The 23,970-nt window shown below is 37.7% G+C and overlaps 1 protein-coding gene across 1 annotated transcript in view; it reads right to left on the bottom strand.

Annotated features, from left to right (window-relative positions):
- The window catches only part of LOC126336663 (PITH domain-containing protein GA19395), a 68,069-nt gene that overhangs the window by 40,086 nt on the left and 4,013 nt on the right, over positions 1 to 23,970 (bottom strand). The window contains exons 2-3 of the mRNA XM_050000610.1: positions 22,010 to 22,053; positions 6,698 to 6,775 (exon numbers count right to left, since the gene is read on the bottom strand). Of these exons, the coding sequence (XP_049856567.1) occupies positions 6,698 to 6,775; positions 22,010 to 22,053 (122 nt within the window). The remainder of the gene's footprint in view (positions 1 to 6,697; positions 6,776 to 22,009; positions 22,054 to 23,970) is intronic.

Below are 23,970 nucleotides of genomic sequence, written 5' to 3'. Positions count from 1 at the left end.
AGACTGCTGTGGTAGGCGTGAGCTTCGTGTCTATCTTGGCTACAGTAATGCATTCATTATGCTGTTTGTAGTAGCTTATTTGTGTTTCTACTTCTTTTTTATTCATTATTAAATCTACTCCTGCATTACCATTATTTGATTTTGTATTTATAGGCCTGTACTCACCAGACCAGAAGTCTTGTTGCTCCTGCCACTGAACTTCACTAATTCCCACCATATCTAAATTTAACCTATCCATTTCCCTTTTTAAATTTTCTAACCTACCTGCCCGATTAAGGGATCTGACATTCCATGCTCCAGTCCGTAGAATGCCAGTTTTCTTTCTCCTGATAACGATGTCCTTCTGAGTAGTCCCCGCCCGGAGACCCGAATGGGGGACTATTTACCTCTGGAATATTTTACCCAAGAGGATGCCATCATCGTTTAACCACACAGTAAAGCTGCAAGCCCTCGGGGAAAATTACAGCTGTAATTTCCCCTTGCTTTCAGCCGTTCGCAGTACCACAACAGCAAGGCCGTTTTGGTTATTGTTACAAGGCCAGAACAGTCAATCATCCAGACTGTTGCCCTTGCAACTACTGAAAAGGCTGCTGCCCCTCTTCAGGAACCACACATTTGTCTGACCTCTCAAAAGATAGCCCTCCGTATAACAGTTACCTATTTTAAGGGTTGAAAATGCTTCTTATTTCCACATAGGCTCCATCTTGGTCAATGCATTTTTGTAGATATTGTGCAGTTTTTCAATTCCCAAGTCATACCAGCTCACAACCAAGTCCTTCAGGAACAGTGGAATCTCACCTTTCATCTCATCATTGGAGCAGAGCCAGCATCCATTTAAATGTTCCCTCAACTTAGGGAACAGCTGGTAGTTTCTCAGTGTCAAGTCAGGAGTCTATGGCGAGGGAGTGATGACATTCCAACCAATGTTTTGACGGAGATCGACATTTTAACGGGCAACACGTGGGCATATGTTTTTGTGGAGAATGCTTACGCAAGGGCTAACTAACCATTGAACTAACTAATTGCAAACTAACCAACCACTGATCAAACAGTCCATAAGTGTTCTGCCAGTTCATAATGTCCAATCCATCAGGCACAATATTTCAGCAATCAGACATGTCACCATCATCAAGTGTGCTGATGAACCGACCTCTTGAGGGCACATAGTCGACTAATATCCCCCGTCCCCATCAGCCACTCTGTCCAAGGTCTGTGCTCACACGTCGGCAGTTGCGGAGAGACTAGCATTAGCATCTGTGAAGGCACAAATGTAAGTTCTCTGTCCGCCCTATTCACCAGGGATTTTATTCGCTGAGAGTCTTCTTAATCAAACTTAGTCCTGCCAGCAGATATTGGTCAACCGCACACCCTCAGGAACTCAGTTTGCCAGCATGCCTGGCAATGGCAACATGAGCAATCATCAATATACTTGCCCGTTGGACACTATGAACCGGCAGTACACCTGTGAGCTATTCGATCAAAAAGTACGCCAGAGAAACTGAAGAATCTAACCAACCACTGAACTATCTATGCAGACTAAGGATTCTAAAACTGTGAGAGAAAAAATATTGGAGTATACTATACTATGACCTAAAACTCATCATAAAGAACAGTATAAACATCTCCATTAAGCTACAATATGTACTAACAAAACTCTAGTCACAATTAAAGCATTGCAGTGTACAAAAGGTAGCTATGTGTCAGAGATAATTATTTCATTGCCAGACAAAGCCTACTAAAACATTTCACATTCGCAATTAAAACATTTCTACGAACAGACACACAATAAATATTGCCCACAAGGGAGAGAATATTAGAGGAGATGTAAAAGTGTAGACCTCCTATGCGTAAAAGCTCACTAGAATACAGAATTGATAACATTATTAAACAAGCTGCCATTATTGGTATTATTATTCACATTTCACGCCTGATAACATGGCAATAATAGAAAAAAAGCCATAACAAAATGGCATGATAAATGAACAATAACAACTAAAGAGTTGTATGGACACATTCAACCTAATGTTACAAGTTCCACAATGTGTCATTCTCCTGAGCTCAACATCTCACTCATTATACAGGGATGCTGACTCAGTTTTTCATGCGGACACAGAAGAGGACATTAGCTCATGGATGGGTCACAGTTACATGTTAACTTCAGTATTTCAGTTTTCTGTGCAAACTGGAGTCAGTTCAAGGGACTTAGCAGCATGTTCATGGTCCAGAAATCACCAGCAAGTGTTCTTCATGTGTGGAATAATGAAATGCAAAACTACTTTTCTTACACATGAGTGTTGCGGGTTGCAGAGATACTTCATGAACTCATATGGGCATCCCTGAGGGGCAGACAGCATTCTTTTTACAAAACACAATTGCAAAAGTTTAAAGAATAGACATTTGCAGATCACTGCATGACAATTCAATTACTACCAATGTACATTCCACTTAAGGATCATAAAGACAAAATAAGATGAATTAGAGTTTCAATACAGCCATATAGACAGTTGTTTTCCATCACTCTATTAGAGGGTGGAATAGGAAACGGAATGACTAGTAGTGCTAAATGGTACCCTCTGCCATATGTCATATAGTGGCTTGCAGAGTAAGTATGTAGATGTAGATATGTTTATTAACTTCCATTATTTTCAACTAGTTCATTTTCCTCCAATTTTGGATATTATGTAAGATTTTGTGTTGCATCTTGTAACTTTGAAACATATTTTATACACACAACACTACCGGAAACTTCTTACTCAATAGTAAAGAGAACTCTTTTGCTTTGGAAAACAGAAGAAAACCTCCATACCTTTCTACCTAAGTTTCCCAGTCATACTGTAATCATCGGTGGAGACTTTAATCATCCAACAATTAATTGGGAAAAATTACAGTTTTATTAGTGGTGGGCATGATAAGACATTCTGTGGAATTTTACTAACTGCTTTGTCTGAAAACTACCTAGCACAGATAGTTAGGAACCCCACACATAATGGAAATACACTGGATCTAATGGCATCACACAGACCTGAACTCTTTGAGGTTATTCACATTGAAACTGGTATCAGTGACCATGACACGGTTGTGACAGCAATGATTGCCAAAGTACAAAGAACAACTAAAACAAGCAGAAAGATAAATGTGTCCAGTAAACATGATAAACATCAGGGGTGTTATATCTCAATGATAAACTTGAAACTTTCAGCACAGGGCAGGAGCATATAAAGAAACAATGGCTCAAGTTTAAAAGAATAGTTGACCACACATTTAACAGCTATGTACCCAGTAGAATAGTTCATAATGTGAGGGAACCTCCATGGTTTACAGTCACCGTAAAGAGGCTTCTAAAGAAACAGAAATTACTGCATAATAGGTGAAAAACAAAGTGTAGGCCTATAGATGGAGAGATACTGAATGAAACGCATTTGGCTGTCAAGAAAGCAATGTGTTATGATGCCTTCAATGAATACCACAGAATGACATTTCACAAAATCCAAAGAAATTCTAGTCATGTGTAAAAGCTGTTAGTGGCATCAAAGTTAGTGTCCGGTGCCTAGTGAATGAGAGAGGAATTGAAATTGAGGTTAGCAATCCAAAAGCTAAAATGCTTAACTCCATTTTCAAATGTTTCTTTACAAAGGGAAACCCAGGAGACCTGCCCCAATCCAATCCTCATATCACTGAAAGGATGAATGAAGTAAGTATTAGTGGCAGTGGTGTTGAGAAACAGCTAAAATCATTAGCATTGAACAGAGTTTCATGCACCAATGGCATCCCTGTCAAATTCTATACTGAATTTGCAGCTGAGTTAGCCCCTCTTCTAACTATAATCTATTGTAGATCCCTTGAACAAAGAACCATGCCCAGTTCTTGGAAAAACTCAGTACCACACCTACATTTATTGTCAAAAGTACAATCATATGGGGTATCAAGAGAAATTTGTGATTGGACCGGGGACTTGTTGGTAGGGAGGACAAAGCATTTTATCTTGGATGGAGAGTGATTTTCAGATATAGAAGCAACTTCGGGTGTGCCCCAGGGAAGAGTGTTGGGACCCTTACTGTTAATTTTGTATGTTAATAACCTTGCAGACAGTATTAATAATAAAATCAGGTTTTTGCAGATGAAGCAGTTATCTGTAATGAAGTACTGTCTGAGAGAAGCTGCATAAATATTCAGTCAGATCTTGATAAGGTCTCAACATGGTGCACAAATTGGCAACTTGTAAAATTTTGCCCTTCACAAAGTGAGAAAACATAGTATCCTATGACTATAATATCAATGAGTCACTGCTGGAATTGACCAACTCGTACACACACCTGAGTGTAACTCTTCATAGAGATATGAAATGGATTACTCACAAAGGTTCATAATGGGCAAAGCAGGTGGCAGACTTTGGTTTATTGGTGGAATACTGGGGAAGAGCAATCAGTCTACAAATAAGATTGCCTAGAAATCACTTCAATCTGTGGGAGAGTGTCACAGAGTCAATGAAGGAACTGAACTGGCAGACTCTTGAAGACAGATGTAAACTATTCCAAGAAAGTCTGGTACTCAGGTTTCAACAACTGGCTTTAAGCGATCACTCCAGGAATATACTGCAACCCCCTATTCATCAATCAAATTGGGATCATGAGGATAAGATTAGAGTGATGACAACATCCACAGAGGCATTCAAACAGTCATTCTTCCCACAGTCCATAAAGGAATGGAACAGGAAGAAACCCTAGTAACTGGTACAGTGGGACATACCCTCTGCCATGCACGTCATGGTGGTTTGCTGAGTATAAATGTAGATGTAGAAGAATTGTAATAGTGGCAAATTCTATATAGGCCAGTCTGGTAGGGCAATACCCACCTATTTGAAGGATTGCCATAATAGCTGGAGACATGGAAAAGGAGACTATTTTTGCAAAACACCTGATTAAAGAAGGCCACAATTACAAGGTGCATTATGAAGTCTTACATTCACGAATGCAGGAAGATGAACTACCTTGAAATAATAGAAATTAATAAACTTGTCCAAGCTTGGTACTGAATGGTTACACACAGTTTCCCTACTCGTCAATTACAACTGCAGATACTGCTAACAACTTCATCCAAACCATTTTGTAGCTTAAACCATCCTACTCATATGCCACATTTTTCCTTTATTTCAATTACTGCAGTTTTAGATGCCCTGTTAAGAAATTTTGTTTTGTACAATTACAGTTGTTTCATTACGCTGCTTAGTCTCTCTTGTAGCATTTTACCTGTTTGTAATACAGACCTGCTAAGGACGACATTATCTTGTTCAGTGAACTCCTTGAATATGCCACTGAAGCTTACTACATGCCTTTATTGTTCCCCTTATTTTTCTTCTCAGAACAGTTGTTGTAATGTGTCATGTAGTTCATTATTGAATCTCTTTTTACCTGATGATGACATGATGGCTGATAAGTGATTTGTAAAATAATACAGTTTGTTACATATTGTACAATGTTACAACAGTGTAGTGTGTTTTCTCATTTATAACAGATTATTCTTTTGCATTAATAACAAACTGCGTACAGAGAAAATAACCTATAAAAATTGTATATATTGTTCCCCATAGGTGTAAAGTGTGTTCCAGAACAATCCAGATCAAAGGTCTAGATGAGTATTTTATTATTCCTACTACAAATCTGATAAAAAGTTAATGTTTCTTCTGTCCTTTTTCTAAAAGATTGCTATTTAACTGCCAAAAATGAATTCATCTCCCTTGATTATCACCAATCTTTTATAGCTGTAAAAGAGTCTTTCATATTTTTTTATATTTTTTAAAATACTGTTAAGCTGAAATTTGTACACAGCAGAAACCTATGTGCTGTTTGTTTTTGTTTACAAATAGTGTTTCTCATTTTGAACAAAACTGGGTTTTTGATCAATGTAACATTGTAAGTGGCTGAATAGTCAAGTTACTGCAAGAAAAATAAATGATTAAAAAATTCACTTGCAAATCAGTGAGAGAGAGTGGCCACTAGTTCCATGCACTACCTGTCAGACGGTGCTGCAAGACCACTGCATACTGTGGACTAAGAAGACAGCAAAACCAAACAATCAACATTGGTTCCAGAATGAAATTCTCACTCTGCAGTGGAGTGTGCGCTTATATTAAACTTTGTGGAAGACTGAAACTGTGTGCCAGACCAAGACTCAAACTCAGAACCATTGCCTTTCATGGGCAAGTGCTCTACCGACTAAACTACCCAAGCACAACTCCCAACCTGTCCTCACAGCTTTACATCCACCAGTCCTGAGTTAAGAGTCTCAATTTGGCATACAGTTCTAACCTGCCACAAAGTTTCTAACCAACACTTGCATTCATACTATATGCTCATATCAAAGCACAGTTATACAATTTCATTGATCAGACTTTTTGCTTCAGTTGGGGTGATGTGTTAATTCACACACAGTATTCAATACCATTTTTTTAAACTGTTGCAGTTGTCTTTGATTGTACTTAATTAAATGTCAAAGTGAGGTTGTCAGCGCTACTGCTGGTGAACTGAGCAACATAGACTTCACTATGTGTCTGTGTCTTAGTGTTTCAACATGTGATTTACAAATGTGAAATAAAACATAAAATACAGACAAGGGAAGTCTCTTCTTTCAGTCTAAACTATCATAAATATAACATTAATAACAAATAGTTTGTTGTATTAAAAAATCACAAATATCTTACATTCTCAGTCGTGAAGGATGCATGTCTTGTTCTCCTCCAATAACAATCACTCCCTTCAGTTTCACATTTCCTGTAAACCTGCAAAAAAATTATTATTATATTTTTGTTATTAACTATGCAGATCTCATGCATATCAACAACAGCAAAACATATTTGTTGGAAATTAATCATAAAACATAATACAAGCACAATTCAGTATTGCATAGAGTTTACCATACCAGCAGAAATAATGTATGTGGGCAAATCAACATATGAAGAAAAATATTCTAATTCTCAGGTGTATATACTGATAAGACCATTAAATGAAAGTTATTGTAACAGTTCTTCTGAAAAATCTAAGCTCTTCAATTTTTGTGTATCAGATAATATCAGAGTGTGGAGACAAAAATGTCAATATAATTACTTACTTTTCTCATTTTCGTTCACTAAAGTCTTATGGCAATACATTCTGGTGTAAGTCATCACTGAAGGAGAAAGTGTTTGTTTCACAAAAGTGTAATGCAAATACTACAAGGTGTCCACTCTACAGCCCCTTGTAGACATATCTTTAACAATTCCGCATTTTGACTCCAGCTTCACGGTATACTTATTCCTTCATGAAGTTTGTTGTCGACAATCAATTACAATTTGAAAACAACGGTAATGTTCACAAACATAACATGAAAACATGATTTATACTATCCATTACTCAGCCTTAGTGTCAAACAGAAAGGCATGAGGCATTCAGTCATAAAAACCTTCAACCACTTACCACCCAGTGGTGTAAGGAATTTAATACAGACTACAATTAACTTCAAAGGCAAACTGGAATCATATCTGCTTGACACCTCCTTCAACTCCACACACGAATTTCTGAATTTTTAGTAGTAGTAGTAGTAGTAGTAGTAGTAGTACATGTTTTTCAGCTAAAATCTTTTACATACCTGAAACTGGACTCAACACCATTTATGTCAACAGCATAATTTCAACTGCAGATTGCAAAAGAATGTGCAGTTTATGTATATTTGACTCAACATAACCATTTCAATCTGACATTTCCATGTTAACAATACCATTAGGTAGTGATTAGTGCTATCAGCTGCAGCGGACCATTAGGCAGAATCAGCGGCGATGAGTGAAAATGTATACTGGACCAGGGTTCAAACCTGGGACCTCCTGCTTACTAGGCAGGTGTGGTAACCATTGTGCCATCAGAGACACAGCATTATTTCAACTGCACGGACTATCTCGGTATGCCCCACGGCCAATCCACACTCTCATCAAGCGCCACCTATCCGTTCTCCCAGTCCATTATGCTCTTGTTTCCCAAAGGAGGTCAGACGGATTTGTGCATTCACACTGAAGAAAGTGAATTCACTGCCCAGCTAGGCTTATCAACTATTTGGATGCACAGTGTCTGTTCATTCAAAAGAAGAGACACCACGCAGATCCAGCAGCTGTGTAACACTACATGTAAACTGAATGGGGGACACTGCTACCAGGGACTTCAGATAGGTAGCGCTTGATGGGAGTGTGGATTGGCCATGAGGCATACCGAGATAGTCCATGCAGTTGAGATAACCCTGCCTCTTTGATGGTGCAGTGGTTACCGCAACTGACTAGTAAGCAGGAGATCCCTGGTTAGAATCCCAGTCCAGTACACATATTTGCTCATTGTCGTTGATTCTGCTTAATGTTCCGCTGCAATTTTAATAAAGAGAACCAGTACCAATTAAAACTTGAAAATGTTCAACGAGCAGTACTGCAAAATTGTTCCTTGTGGTACCAAAAGGCAAAAACCACATGCTATGCACAAAAAATTCAAAATTCCAATAACAAGACATTAATGACTAGCAGAATTTTTAAACAGGAAACAAATACTCAACATGGCAAATTATATTCAACTCCCAGCTGACAGTAACAGCAAGACAGATGATATTAAATTCATTCCAAAAATTCTTCCTAAACAAAACTGTAAACACAGATCCAATGTTTGTATACACCACCACCATGCATCAGTTTAGCCAAATCTCTAGCACATGAGATCTCAGAAATTGAAACAACACTAAAAAGAAGTAACTCTTTCGGCCATCATTGTATTTCAACAAAGGCACTAAAATCTTGTGAAAACTTGATAGCACAACAGTTGAGTTACATTTGAAACTAGTCGAAGTGTATTTCCTGAAAGATTGAAGTATGTAAAAGTAATACCAGTTTATAAAAGCAGAACTGAAAGAATGATCTCTACATACAGTCTCATCTCCTTCCATTCCACATTCTCAAAATTTCTGAGAACATAGACTACAATAGAATATTGACCCATCTTTCCTAGAATAATTTTCAAACAACATCTCAGTTGGCCTCCATAAAGACTTCTCTAAGGAGAAATCAATATTGCAATCTTAGTGTAGCTATGGGTAGTGACAATGTCACGAGTAGCATAACAACTTAGCTGACTTGAAAGATAATGACTGCAAGAGAGTGTGACTGCAACCTTGAAACTAGTATCAAAGAAATAAATAAAACCAATAAATAATAATAAACAAAATATAGCTGTGGAAACACTAATTCCACAAAGATATATATCCTACAAACGTTTCTCTTAAAAATAAACAACAACAATTACCCTGTTGTCATTTTCTGCAATTGTGCCAAGGTCTTTGTCTAGATCATAAAATTTCAATATGGAATCTAGATTGTATAGCGATTAAGCCATTCCATTTGCAAGGATGAAGGCTTATCTTAACAACAGAAAATAAAGTGTCACAAAAGTGTAATGCAAATACTACAAGGTGTCCACTCTACAGCCCCTTGTAGACATATCTTTAACAATTCCGCATTTTGACTCCAGCTTCACGGTATACTTATTCCTTCATGAAGTTTGTTGTCGACAATCAATTACAATTTGAAAACAACGGTAATGTTCACAAACATAACATGAAAACATGATTTATACTATCCATTACTCAGCACTCAGCCTTAATTCCCTCCCTAGGCCCGACAAGACGCCTCCTGAGACGCGGCTAGGCAGGAGTAGGCAAAATGCAACAGGGAATAACAATATTAATGTGCTAATAGTAAACTGCAGGAGCATCTATAGAAAGGTCCCAGAACTGCTCTCATTAATAAACGGTCACAATGCCCATATAGTACTAGGGACAGAAAGTTGGCTGAAACCACATGTAACAGTAATGAAATCCTAAACTCAGATTGGAATGTATACCGCAGAGACAGGCTGGACAGTGAAGGGGGAGGCGTGTTTATAGCGATAAGAAGTGCAATAGTATCGAAGGAAATTGACGGAGATTCGAATTGTGAAATGATTTGGGTGAAGGTCACGGTTAAAGCAGGCTCAGACATGGTAATTGGATGTCTCTATAGGCCCCCGGGCTCAGCAGCTGTTGTGGCTCAGCACCTGAAGAATAATTTGGAAAATATTTCGAGTAGATTTCCCCACTATGTTATAGTTCTGGGTGGAGATTTTAATTTGCCGGATATAGACTGGGAGACTCAAACGTTCATAACGGGTGGCAGGGACAAAGAAACCAGTGAAATATTTTTAAGTGCTTTATCTGAAAACTACCTTGAGCAGTTAAACAGAGAACCGACTCGTGGCGATAACATATTAGACCTTCTGGTGACAAACAGACCCGAACTATTTGAATCAGTTAATGCAGAACAGGGAATCAGCGATCATAAAGCTGTTACTACATCGATGATTTCAGCCATAAATAGAAATATTAAAAAAGGTAGAAAGATTTTTCTGTTTAGCAAAAGTGACAAAAAGCACATTACAGAGTACCTGACAGCTCAACACAAAAGTTTTGTCTCAAGTAGAGATAGTGTTGAGGATCAGTGGACAAAGTTCAAAACCATCGTACAATATGCGTTAGATGAGTATGTGCCAAGCAAGATCGTAAGAGATGGGAAAGAGCCACTGTGGTACAACAACAGAGTTAGAAAACTGCTGCGGAAGCAAAGGGAACTTCACAGCAAACATAAACATAGCCAAAGCCTTGCAGACACACAAAAATTACGCGAAGCGAAATGTAGTGTGAGGAGGGCTATGCGAGAGGCTTTCAATGAATTCGAAAGTAAAGTTCTATGTACTGACTTGGCAGAAAATCCTAAGACATTTTGGGCCTATGTCAAAGCAGTAGGTGGATCAATACAAAATGTCCAGACACTCTGTGACCAAAATGGTACTGAAACAGAGGATGACAGACTAAAGGCCGAAATACTAAATGTCTTCTTCCAAAGCTGTTTCACAGAGGAACTCTGCACTGTGCTTCCTTCTCTAGATTGTCGCACAGTTGACAAAATGGTAGATATCGAAATAGACGACAGAGGGATAGAGAAACAATTAAAATCGCTCAAAAGAGGAAAGGCCGCTGGTCCTGACGAGATACCAGTTCGATTTTACACAGAGTACGCGAAGGAACTTGCCCCCCTTCTTGTAGCGGTGTACCGTAGGTCTCTAGAAGAGCGAAGCGTTCCAAAGGATTGGAAAAGGGCACAGGTCATCCCCGTTTCCAAGAAGGGACGTCGAACAGATGTGCAGAACTATAGACCTATATCTCTAATGTCGATCAGTTGTAGAATTTTGGAACACGTATTATGTTCGAGTATAATGTCTTTTCTGGAGACTAGAAATCTACTCTGTAGGAGTCAGCATGGATTTCGAAAAAGACGGTTGTGTGAAACCCAGCTCACACTATTCGTCCACGAGACTCAGAGGGCCTTAGACACGAGTTCACAGGTAGATGCCGTGTTTCTTGACTTCCGCAAGGCGTTTGACACAGTTCCCCACAGTCGTTTAATGAACAAAGTAAGAGCATACAGACTATCAGATCAATTGTATGACTGGATTGAGGAGTTCCTAGATAACAAAATGCAGCATGTCATTCTCAATGGAGAGAAGTCTTCCGAAGTAAGAGTGATTTCAGGTGTGCCGCAGGGGAGTGTCATAGGACCGTTGCTATCCACAATATACATAAATGACCTGGTGGATGACATCGAAAGTTCACTGAGGCTTTTTGCAGATGATGCTGTGGTGTATCAAGAGGTTGCAACAATGGAAAATTGTACTTAAATGCAGGAGGGTCTGCAGCGAATTGACGCATGGTGCACGGAATGGCAATTGAATCTCAATGTAGACAAGTGTAATGTGATGCGAATACGTAGAAAGATAGATCCCTTATCATTTAGCTACAAAATAGCAGGTCAGCAACTGGAAGCAGTTAATTCCATAAATTATCTGGGAGTACGCATTAGGAGTGATTTAAAATGGAATGACCATATAAAGTTGATCGTCGGTAAAGCAGATGCCAGACAGATTCATTGGAAGAATCCTAAGGAAATGCAATCCGACAACAAAGGAAGTACGTTACAGTACGCTTGTTCGCCCACTGCTTGAATACTGCTCAGCAGTGTGGGATCCGCACCAGATAGGGTTGACAAAAGAGATAGAGAAGATCCAACGGAGAGCAGCGCGCTTCATTACAGGATCATTTAGTAATCGCGAAAGCGTTACGGAGATGATAGATAAACTCCAGTGGAAGACTCTGCAGGAGAGACGCTCAGTAGCTCGGTACGGGCTTTTGTTAAAGTTTCGAGAACATACCTTCACCGAAGAGTCAAGCAGTATATTGCTCCCTCCTACGTATATCTCGCGAAGAGACCATGAGGATAAAATCAGAGAGATTAGAGCCCACACATAAGCATACCGACAATCCTCCTTTCCACGTACAATACGAGATACAACCATCAGAAACTAAACAATTAACAAGAAAATATTATAAGAAACCACATGTACCTGATGCCGTCAAGTGCAGTTTGTCAACTAATGTGAAATACAACGGATGTGGGTGGGCAAAAAGTTTTAATAGTCATGTGACATGCACATATGTCATAGGCTCATACATTAAAACAGCTTCAAAAGGATTTCTCCGAAACAAAATAAAATAGATAATGAAATTAAGAATTAAAAGACACTATTATTTATGGTGGTATGTGTGGGGTCTTTATTAATAATATTTTGTTGTTTATTGTGCAATCTCTGGTGGTAATGGTTGCTAATACTACACTTTTGCAATTTCTTTTTTTTTTTTTTTAATTTCTTTTGTCTTTGTTCCCCCTAGACCTGAAGATTATTTGCAGCACAGGTTGAAAACAGCAGTCAGTAATAAAAGAAGTCATCCAGATGTGTTTGTTTATTTATTGTAACAAGTATATTGATAAGAGGTCCAAACAGATCTGTGCCAGACTAAGGAGAATAGTGGAACCAAGTTACAGCGGATTCAAACCACAGAGCTTAATTTTTCATGTGCCAAACCTCATATCATGCAATTCAAAGAAAATCAAAATTACTTACGGGGACTAGTAGTAAAGACTGAGAGGCATACACTGGATGAGCTGCAGCATGTGAAATTCTGGGTGTCCTGATGGAATTGAACTGCCATGGGATCAGCACTTGCATAAATTAACCAAAAAGCACAGTTCTGTCCTCTTTGCACTTAGAAACCTATATCACTCTGTTGACAGTTAAGACAGGATTGCTAGCAGACTTGCAGTCAGTACTGTCCTATGGCATAATCTGGGGTAATACAGCCAAGATAAAAAGTATATATTTATTTTATAGAAGTGTGCAACAAGAATATTGTATACAATCAATAACCAAACATCTTGTACAAGCCTCTTCATGTATCTATGAATTCTTAGACTTACATGTCATACATAATGACTCCTCCCCATGAACCATGGACCTTGCCGTTGGTGGGGAGGAGTGTGTGCCTCAGCGATACAGATAGCCGTACTGTAGGTACAACCACAACGGAGAGATATCTGTTGAGAGGCCAGAGAAATGTGTGGTTCCTGAAGAGGGGCAGCAGCCTTTTCAGAAGTTGGGGGCAGCAGCCTTTTCAGAAGTTGCAAGGGCAACATTCTGGATGATTGACTGATATGGCCTTGTAACAATAACCAAATCGGCCTTGCTGTGCTGGTACTGCGAACGGCTGAAAGCAAGGGGAAACTACGGCTGAAATTTTTCCCGAGAGCATGCAGCTTTACTGTATGATTAAATGATGATGGCGTCCTCTTGGGTAAAATATTCCAGAGGTAAAATAGTCCCCCATTCGGATCTCCGGACGGGGACTACTCAAGAGGATGTCGTTATCAGGAGAAAGAAAACTGGCGTTCAACAGATGAGAGCGTGGAATGTCAGATGCCTTAATTGGGCAGGTAGGTTAGAAAATTTAAAAAGGGAAATGGATAGGTTAAAGTTAGATAGTGTGGGAATTAGTGAAGTTCGGTGGCAGGAGGAACAAGACTTCTGGTCAGGTGACTACAGGGTTATAAACACAAAATCAAATAGGGGTAATGCAGGAGTCGGTTTAATAATGAATAGGAAAATAGAAATGCGGGTAAGCTACTACAAACAGCATAGTGAACGCATTATTGTGGCCAAGATAGATACGAAGCCCACACCTACTACAGTAGTACAAGTTTATATGCCAACTAGCTCTGCAGATGACGAAGAAATTGAAGAAATGTATGATGAAATAAAAGAAATAATTCAGATAGTAAAGGGTGATGAAAATTTAATAGTCATGGGTGACTGGAATTCGAGTGTAGGAAAAGGGAGAGAAGGAAACATAGTAGGTGAATATGGATTGGGGATAAGAAATGAAAGAGGAAGCCACCTGGTAGAATTTTGAACAGAGCATAACTTATTCATAGCTGCACTTCGTTCAAGAATCATAAAAGAAGGTTGGATACATGGAAGAATCCTGGAGATACTAAAAGGTATCAGATAGACTATATAATGGTAAGACAGAGATTTAGGAACCAGGTTTTAAATTTTAAGACATTTCCAGGAGCAGATGTGGACTCTGACCACAATCTATTGGTTATGACCTGTAGATTAAAACTGAAGAAACTGAAAAAAGGTGGGAATTTAAGGAGATGGGACCTGGATAACCTGAAAGAACCAGAGGTTGTACAGAGTTTCAGGGATAGTATAAGGGAACATTTGACAGGAATGGGGGAAAGAAATACAGTAGAAGAAGAATGGGTAGCTTTGAGGGATGAAGTAGTGAAGGCAGCAGAGCATCAAGTAGGTAAAAAGACGAGGGCTAGTAGAAATCCTTGGGTAACAGAAGAAATATTGAATTTAATTGATGAAAGAAGAAAATATAAAAATGCAATAAATGAAGCAGGCAAAAAGGAATACAAACGCCTCAAAAATGAGATCGACAGGAAGTGCAAAATGGCTAAGCAGGGATGGCTCGAGGACAAATGAAAGGAAGTAGAGGCTTATCTCACTAGGGGTAAGATAGATACTGCCTACAGGAAAATTACAGAGACCTTTGGAGAGAAGAGAACCACTTGTATGAATATCAAGAGCTCATATGACAACCCAGTTCTAAGCAAAGAAGGGAAAGCAGAAAGGTGGAAGTAGTATATAGAGGGTATATACAAGGGCGATGTACTTGAGGACAATGTTATGGAAATGGAAGAGGATCTAGATGAAGATGAAATGGGAGATACGATACTGCGTGAAGAGTTTGACAGAGCACTGAAAGACCCGAGTCAAAACAAGGCCCCCGGAGTAGACAACATTCCATTAGAACTACTGACGGCCTTGGGAGAGCCAGTCCTGACAAAACTCTACCATCTGGTGAGCAAGATGTATGGAACAGGAGAAATACCCTCAGACTTCAAGAAGAATCTAATAATTCCAATCCCAAAGAAAGCAGGTGTTGACAGATGTGAAAATTATCGAACAATCAGTTTAATAAGCCATAGCTGCAAAATACTAACACGAATTCTTTACAGACGAATGGAAAAACTAGTAGAAGCCGACTTCGGGGAAGATCAGTTTGGATTCCGTAGAAATACTGGAACACGTGAGGCAATACTGACCTTACGACTTATCTTAGAAGAAAGATTAAGGAAAGGCAAACCTACGTTTCTAGCATTTGTAGACTTAGAGAGAGCTTTTGACAATGTTGACTGGAATACTCTCTTTCAAATTCTGAAGGTGGCAGGGGTAAAATACAGGGAGCGAAAGGCTATTTACAATTTGTACAGAAACCAGATGGCAGTCATAAGAGTCGAGGGGCATGAAAGGGAAGCAGTGGTTGGGAAAGGAGTGAGACAGGGTTGTAGCCTCTCCCCGATGTTATTCAATCTGTATATTGAGCAAGCAGTAAAGGAAACGAAAGAAAAATTTGGAGTAGGTATTAAAATTCATGGAGAAGTAGTAAAAACTTTGAGGTTCACCGATGACATTGTAATTCTGTCAGAGACGGCAAAGGACTTGGAAGAGCAGTTGAACGGAATGGACAGTGTCTTGAAAGGAGGATATAAGATGAACATCAACAAAAGCAAAACGAGGATAATGGAATGTAGTCGAATTAAGTCGGGTGATGCTGAAGGAATTAGATTAGGAAATGAGACACTTAAAGTAGTAAAGGAGTTTTGCTACGGGCGGAGCAAAATAACTGATGATGGTCGAAGTAGAGAGTACATAAAATGTAGACTGGCAATGGCGAGGAAACCTTTTCTGAAGAAGAGAAATTTGTTAACATCGAGTATAGATTTAAGTGTCAGGAAGTCTTTTCTGAAAGTATGGAAGTGAAACATGGACGATAAATAGTTTGGACAAGAAGAGAATAGAAGCTTTCGAAATGTGGTGCTACAGAAGAATGCTGAAGATTAGATGGGTAGATCACATAACTAACTAGGAGGTATTGAATAGGATTGGGGAGAAGAGAAGTTTGTGGCACAACTTGACCAGAAGTAGGGATCGGTTGGTAGGACATGTTCTGAGGCATCAAGGGATCACCAATTTAGTATTGGAGGGCAGCGTGGAGGGTAAAATCGTAGAGGGAGACCAAGAGATGAATACACTAAGCAGATTCAGAAGGATGTAGGTTGCAGTAGATACAGGGAGATGAAGAAGCTTGCACAGGATAGAGTAGCATGGAGAGCTGCATCAAACCAGTCCCAGGACTGAAGACAACAACAATGTAATGACTCCCTAAAGATATTTGTGGTTAATAAGAAAAGTGAATTTAGGATGAACTCTGCAATCCACAATCACAATATGACAGGTAAATGTAATTTTCTTACAAACCTTGCATCACAGCCTAGGATTCAAAATGGTTTTATACTCAGATGGGAAATTGAAAATTTCCAAAGAAACAGAACTAAAATGAAAGAATACCCGAGTTTCTACTGCCCCTACAGTTCATCTACATCAATGAGACTACTCTGCAATTCACTCTGCAGTGCCTGATAGAAGGTTCATCAAACCACTTCCGCTTTAATTGTCTACCATTCCCCTCTCGAACAGAATGCGGGGAAAATGTAGATTTATATCTCTCCGTGTGACCTTTGATTTCTCTTAGGTGGGCACCAACAAAATGTATTCACTTCAGGAGGAAAAAAGCTGGAGATTGAAATATTGTGAAAAGATGTCACCGCACTGAAAAATCCCTTCATTTTGATGACAGTCACCCCAACTTGCGGATCATATTTGTGACACTCTCCCCTATATTTCACAACAGTACAAAATGAGTTGTTCTCTAAATTGTTTCAATGTGCCCCATCAGCCCTATCTGTAAGGAACCCACACAACATAACACTACAGCAGAGGACACACAAGCTTAGTGTAGGATGTCTCTTTAGTGGATTTGTTGCAGTTTATAAGTGTTCTGCCAATAAAATGCAGTCTTTGGTTCAACTACATCACAACATTATCTATGTGATCATTCCAATTTAAGTTGTTTATAATTGTTATCCCTAAGTATTTAGTTGAACTGACAGCCCTTACTTAGATTTGTGAGATTATTGTGTGACAGGTCATTAGATTACTTGGACTCAGGGATGTATAATCTGCAAAACTCTCATGTCTGTATCGAACAGTATTTAAACTACATCAACTGATAATGGTCTGTGTAAAGTATACGTTTTGTTGGAAGTATTGGATTAAAACAGTCACAGAGTAACATAAGAAAAGGAGCAGTGGCTTTTACCAAAGCAGCTGTTTTTTCCATGATATAAATATATAAAGTAATCCAGAAGTAAATCCCATAATTTGTCAATGTGAGTAGATTACCCAAGTTATAGTTTGTTACTATATAATTCACAAGTAGTCAATAGTGGCTGCTTCTGCATGTTAGCCAAGGGACTTGCCACGTTGGTAACACGGATTCCTGCCCTATCAATGACGTTAAGCAATAGTGGGACTGGCAAGTACTTCAATGGGTGAGCATCTGAGGGTTGGTTTTAATAACATGCAAGTTGCTGAAGTGGCATCCAATTAGAAGAGTTGCACTAAATTGTACTGCCGCATGACCTTTTCCTTCTGCATCATGAACTTGACTACTACTCATCTCTGAAGGCTGTCCTTCCTGACAGGATTTATGGAACAAGATGTGAGAATGAATGAGTGAATGAAATGAAATGAAGAGGACATTTTTTCCAATTAAACAAACATTAACACACGACTGAAAGCCTATCAATTTTTGTAGCTAATATGAAATGAAGAGTTCTCATTAATAGGTGTCTAGTTAATCACATAGAAGAGCCACATAAAAGAAAGTAATGGCGTCTATCATTCCCACTATGCTCAAAAACTAACAACAAAAATCACCAATGAAATAAATCTGAGACGCAATAATGTTAGTAAGGTAAGATGGATGATCTATCACTAGAATAGACAGAGTACTTAGATTTGTGTAGATTGTGCTGCTTTGCTATTTGCTGTTTTCTTTTCTAATATAATGTGGTATTCCTCTAGATCGATGCTACTCAGTAACTCGGGTGAAATGCTTGATCTGAAAATTCAGGCCAATTACTTTTTCAGCATAACGTTTCCATAAAACCTAAAAATGAAACTGGCCTTAAAAAACTACAACAGAAGTAAAAGAGACAAAGAATAAAACTGTTTCTAATACCATTTCTGAGATTTTGTTTAGGAATCTGTTGCAAAGTACACAAACAAAAATCAATAGCCATCAAACACTGGATAATACAATATTGCTCAGAACAGAAGCAAACAAAAGCTCTTCAGTAGTTTATTCTATGTTTGCTGCAACCTTGCTTTAATGTTGTATATCTTTTACACAATGAGCACATAGATCAGACTGATAAAACAGATTGTGTAAGATTAACAGATATGCAGTAAAATATGAGCCTAAGCATAACATTGTTTGACAAATAACAGACTTGAATTATTTTTCTAATATAATTTTTTGGCACAATAGATAACCCAATGGAAATTATTATTGTTTGTTGGCTGCTTTCCCTAGCAGGTGATTCATAACTACACTTGCCCCTTTCCACATTACATTAGCTGTCCTCCTCCAATCCCAAGGGGAGATGTCTCTGGGACGTGTAAAGAAATCAAGGATGTACATTTAATTTAATTTAAGTGCAGTAACATTACATTACTATACTGCAGTGTTAATTCTAAATATACATTAACTTAAAACATTAAATTTAAGTGTTTCAGTTAAAATAGGCATAGGAGGTTTCCAAAAAAAATTCCCTAATCCAGTCTTAAACTTCACTACATTACCTATGCAATGTTCAATAATCATGTTCTGGCAGATCATTGAATAGATGTGTACTCATGTATCCGACTACTTTCTGTACTAATGGTAATGCCCTGAGGTCTTTGCAGAGGCTTGTTTTTGTCCTAATGTTACGTTAATGCTTTCCACTATATTTGTGAGAAGAGAGTTATTAGTAATGATAAAGGACATTAATGAATACTTGTACTGTGAAGTGATGTCAAAATGTCCAGTTCTTTTAAAGATGTCTATGTAATATGTTTTTGAATTGACACTTGATTTAATTCTTCTAATACACTGCTGTATTCTGAAAAACTGTGTCCCAATAACTTGAATTTCCCCAGAAAATGATTCCGTAACTCATTAGTGAATGGAAATATGTAGATTAAACTAGCTTCTTCACTTTTAATTCTCTATAGCACAAATTATGCATACTGTAAACACAGCTGAACCAAGGTGCTTATTTACTCTAGGCAGGGACATATGCGAATGCAACCAAAATTGTGAAAAATGTTGTTTGAATCTCCATTTACCACATGGTACTGAAATCTCAGTTTCTGAATATTAAGTTCAAATTCCAATCCTAAGTATGATTAAAAATAATAATTAAAGAAGCCTACACGGGGACACATCCCTATGCTTTTCTGTATTTCTTTATATTATTTATTCCTAGAGAATTTTATTCCAGTTTTATGCAGTAATAATGTGGGGAATATTTCAGCAGTTAGCAGATCCACAACATCCATGGAAAAACTCAAAATTCTAATGAAAGTTACAACTCTCTGATAGGAAAACTATGCCCCAAGCAATATTCGTTTTCGAAACTGCTGATGAAGTTTCAGCATATGATGCTTGTTTAGTATATAATTGTGCTAATCTTGGCAGACTAAGGACTCTACAGAGGCCAAGATTTGATACATGAGCTTTCACTCTGTCGGTTTTGGAGGAAAGCAATAACAGGAGAACTGATGCAACTGACATTATTGTTACTCAATTTGAAAATCAGGTTAACCTAAGAGGGCAAGCAAAGAACACATTGCTTGAGGATGAAGAGAAGACTGCATATGGTTTGCACTAGTTCACCCAAATAATGTAAGACCTAATACAAACACTGACAAATCTTTGATTCAGATTTCCCATAACTTTCATTTTGCCAACTTTATGTACTTTTTCTCACAAACCACTGATATTATAGAACTTAAGTTTTGCATACAATTAGTCTATACTATAGTGAAACATTTTCTGGGTGTAATTTTGTTTTATAACAATAGTAAGGCATTCAGGTATGAGAACAGCCATAAGACTTTTTTTCCCATTCAAATTTGAAGAGCTACAAAAATCTATCAAAAGAAGATATCAATATACTGTTCCACAAATGTTTGTAATAATGATATATCAATCTCTCTACCAAAATACATTAATTTTGTTCAGACAGATTTTTCAAAAAAAAAAAAAAATCATTTCTATTCAACTGGTTAATAAACTTTCAATTGCTTATAATTAAAAACTTATACCTTTAATAAGCATGAAAATGTGTGTGTGTATCTACTTAACATTCCTTAATAACTGTTGCAAATCTAGTTGCACTGCCTTGAAAAACTTTGGATTGTATTGCAACTGCACATACACCCCCTTAACACTTTCTACCTTTTGATTTTAATTATCTGGCAAACTTATTTTTATAGTTTTTGCAGTCCTGTGAGAAGTACTGAACTGTTTACATGGAGTCTTGTCAAAATTAAATGATAATCCAATTGTCTTGAACCATCTGTTGGTGTTTTCAAATATTTAATTAGCTGTCTTTTCAGTAAGTGTGTTGGTACTATTTTCTATTCCTAGACTTGCATCATCTCAAAAATTGCAAAATTTGCATATTCTGAAACTGCAAGTGGAAGATCATTTATGTACATCACAAACAACAAAGGATCCAAAATCTATCATTGTGGTATACCATGTCTGATTGCTTCAAATTCTGAGTGCCTATCATTATGTGATTAATAAACAATTTCCTGCACTGCATAATTCAATCATGATTCACTTTCTTACACAATGTATCTCCTTCAGACTTGAGGAAGTTATACTGAATACAGTTCAGGTGAAGTATCTCAAGCATAACTTAACAGAAATACCCTAACACCAGCAAAAATTTTATTTTTCTGAAAAACATGGCTTTGCACTTTGCTATCAACAGTTCATGATTTTCAGGTGTGTGTTTGCTTACTGTATATAATAAATTAATTAACAGATAGCATCCTGGGTCAGGAGGAATATTCAATACTAATCAATGGTTTTGACCACTAACATAATGTTAATTGATGCTGTGACATCTTTTGTCACATATTTTCACAGCTTGATTGTTTGTTGATGAAGCCAATAAATGTGAAAGCAACGAACATCACTGTGGTGACAGACTGATCTATAACTTAGCCCCTTTGAAAAAATTGCCACTGATATCATGTTATAGTCACCATGTTGTTTACATCTGATGCATGTTTCCTACATCACTGGTCAAAGCCAACTACTAGTACTGAATACTGCTCTTTATCCTGCATTTTATGGGGCAACTCCAACCTGACTCTGCTATATGTGATGACAAAAATTAAAAGCAAATTAAATTCCAACTGTATTCATGACATAAAAGCTCCACTCTGAGTGAAAAATATTTACTTGTTATTAATCAATAAAAAATAAACTCCATGGAGGGCGCGGCCTACATTAATTAAACGTTGAAGACTGAATTTTGTGTACTTACGGAATTTTGAACAGCAATTCTTCGTCAACATCACTTTCAACATACTGAGGGAAAAAAAGAGAAATATTATTAGTGAGGAAAAATTAGAGACATGGTTTTTACTTCACTGTGTGTGTGTGTGTGTGTGTGTGTGTGTGTGTGTGTGTGTGTGTGTGAGAGAGAGAGAGAGAGAGAGAGAGAGAGAGAGAGAGAGAGAGAGAGAGAGAGAGAGAACTATATTTGTGACAAAAAAGGCGTCTACTTATGAAGTGCAAAATAGCAAGACTGACACATGCAAATTTAAAAACTGCTTGAAGTATCTGTTTTTCATCCATCATTATTCTGAAAAAAAAAGTTATTAATTCTGAAACAGATTCAACAGTACTTTTAAATGAGTGGCTACACTGTAGTTAATAATGTTTCAGAAGGAGGTATTAGATGCCAATCTTTTGTCACATATACTCTTATAGTGTAGCTATGAGAATGATGTGCACAGTAAACAATCTGAAACTTTTACTATTTACATGTACATTGATATGTAGTCTAACAGTGATCACATCACGAAATGTAAATATTGTGATTCCCATGATACAAGACATAAATGAGAGTTTCATAAAGACTACATGAAGCTCAGTTAACTGTGCCACAACATTTGTACTAAGTTTTTAACATAGTAATAGAAAATATAACGTAACATTGACAACTTAAAAATAGAGCATTCATATATCAAAATAATAACTGTTTAGGTTCAAACAGTCGCGCATAGAAAGCAGCCAAGGTAAAACAAACTGGGGTGGACAGCAGCTACATCACTAAAAATTGTACCGAGAATAAGCACACTTTCATAAATATGTGCCTGTTTTTATTAAAAATGCATATTGTAATATAAAAATTGCAAATGAAGATTTCAGCCACACTATAACAATCTCAAACAACTCAACAGTGGCCATCTCTACATATTTATTTTGCGTGTGCTATTATGTGAAATACTAAAGCAAACCACATTTTGTATTAGTTTCCTGAATACTCTATACAACAACAATCTTTAATCGGTGAGAATTAAGCATGGCACGTGGGAGCAGGCTATATTTTGCCTGTTGTGCCTATCTGTGACTCAGCATCTCTGCTATATGGTCAGTAGCAACTTTACTTATATAATATTGTTACAGTCCATCCCAGATTTTCCATTGTTGGAATTAAATCACTGATATAACTTCGTTACCGCCAATGTAAGACTAGACAGTACGTTGTCCTGTTCACAGACATTTCTTATATCAACATCTAATCACATCATAGCAGTTTTGTGATGATGACAATTTAGGTACTGGACAATTTTCACAGAGATCTGCAAATTCTGTGATTTCACTACCAAGTTACTTTCTTCCTGATTTACACACTAATGATTGCAACTATGGCGATACCCAAGCATAGAACATTATATGCTTACATTAAATACAATTGGTAATAGCTAATGCCTACATAACATCCGATTACAAGTCATGCTCGCACTCAACTGGAGAAAAGGCACACATTTTCTCAGAATTTTCATGAGAATGTGTCATCCCGAACAAAATTTGTAAACATCTGCCTTTTAGTTAAACATGGTAATATCTGCCAGGTCTGTTACAACAACCCAACATTTCACAGACACCCTTTCCTATTTCCTTCCTCAACATTTCCCCATTGTCTACTTTGACACTAATAAAAATGATCTACACAGTGATTTTCTCCTGTTTTTGGGCTCACCTTGGTGTTCTACAACAGCAACTTTTGATGCCCCAATGCACACTGCCTTCACAATGACCAAGTGATCATGCTGTCTCAAAAGGTACTTCAACAATTTCTTACGCCTACTGCTGCACTACACTTACATCATGCATTTTCAGATTACTCCCAACATAAACATTTACCATTAAACTTTCTATCCTCCTAGTACATAAGATGTCAAATAACAGTACACAATTCATATGTTACAGTCCAAG

The sequence above is a fragment of the Schistocerca gregaria genome, chromosome 2 (assembly GCF_023897955.1).
Source record: "Schistocerca gregaria isolate iqSchGreg1 chromosome 2, iqSchGreg1.2, whole genome shotgun sequence".
Taxonomy (NCBI): domain Eukaryota; kingdom Metazoa; phylum Arthropoda; class Insecta; order Orthoptera; family Acrididae; genus Schistocerca; species Schistocerca gregaria.
Note: the sequence above shows the minus strand (reverse complement) of the source record. Positions and strands in the feature narration are given on the sequence as shown.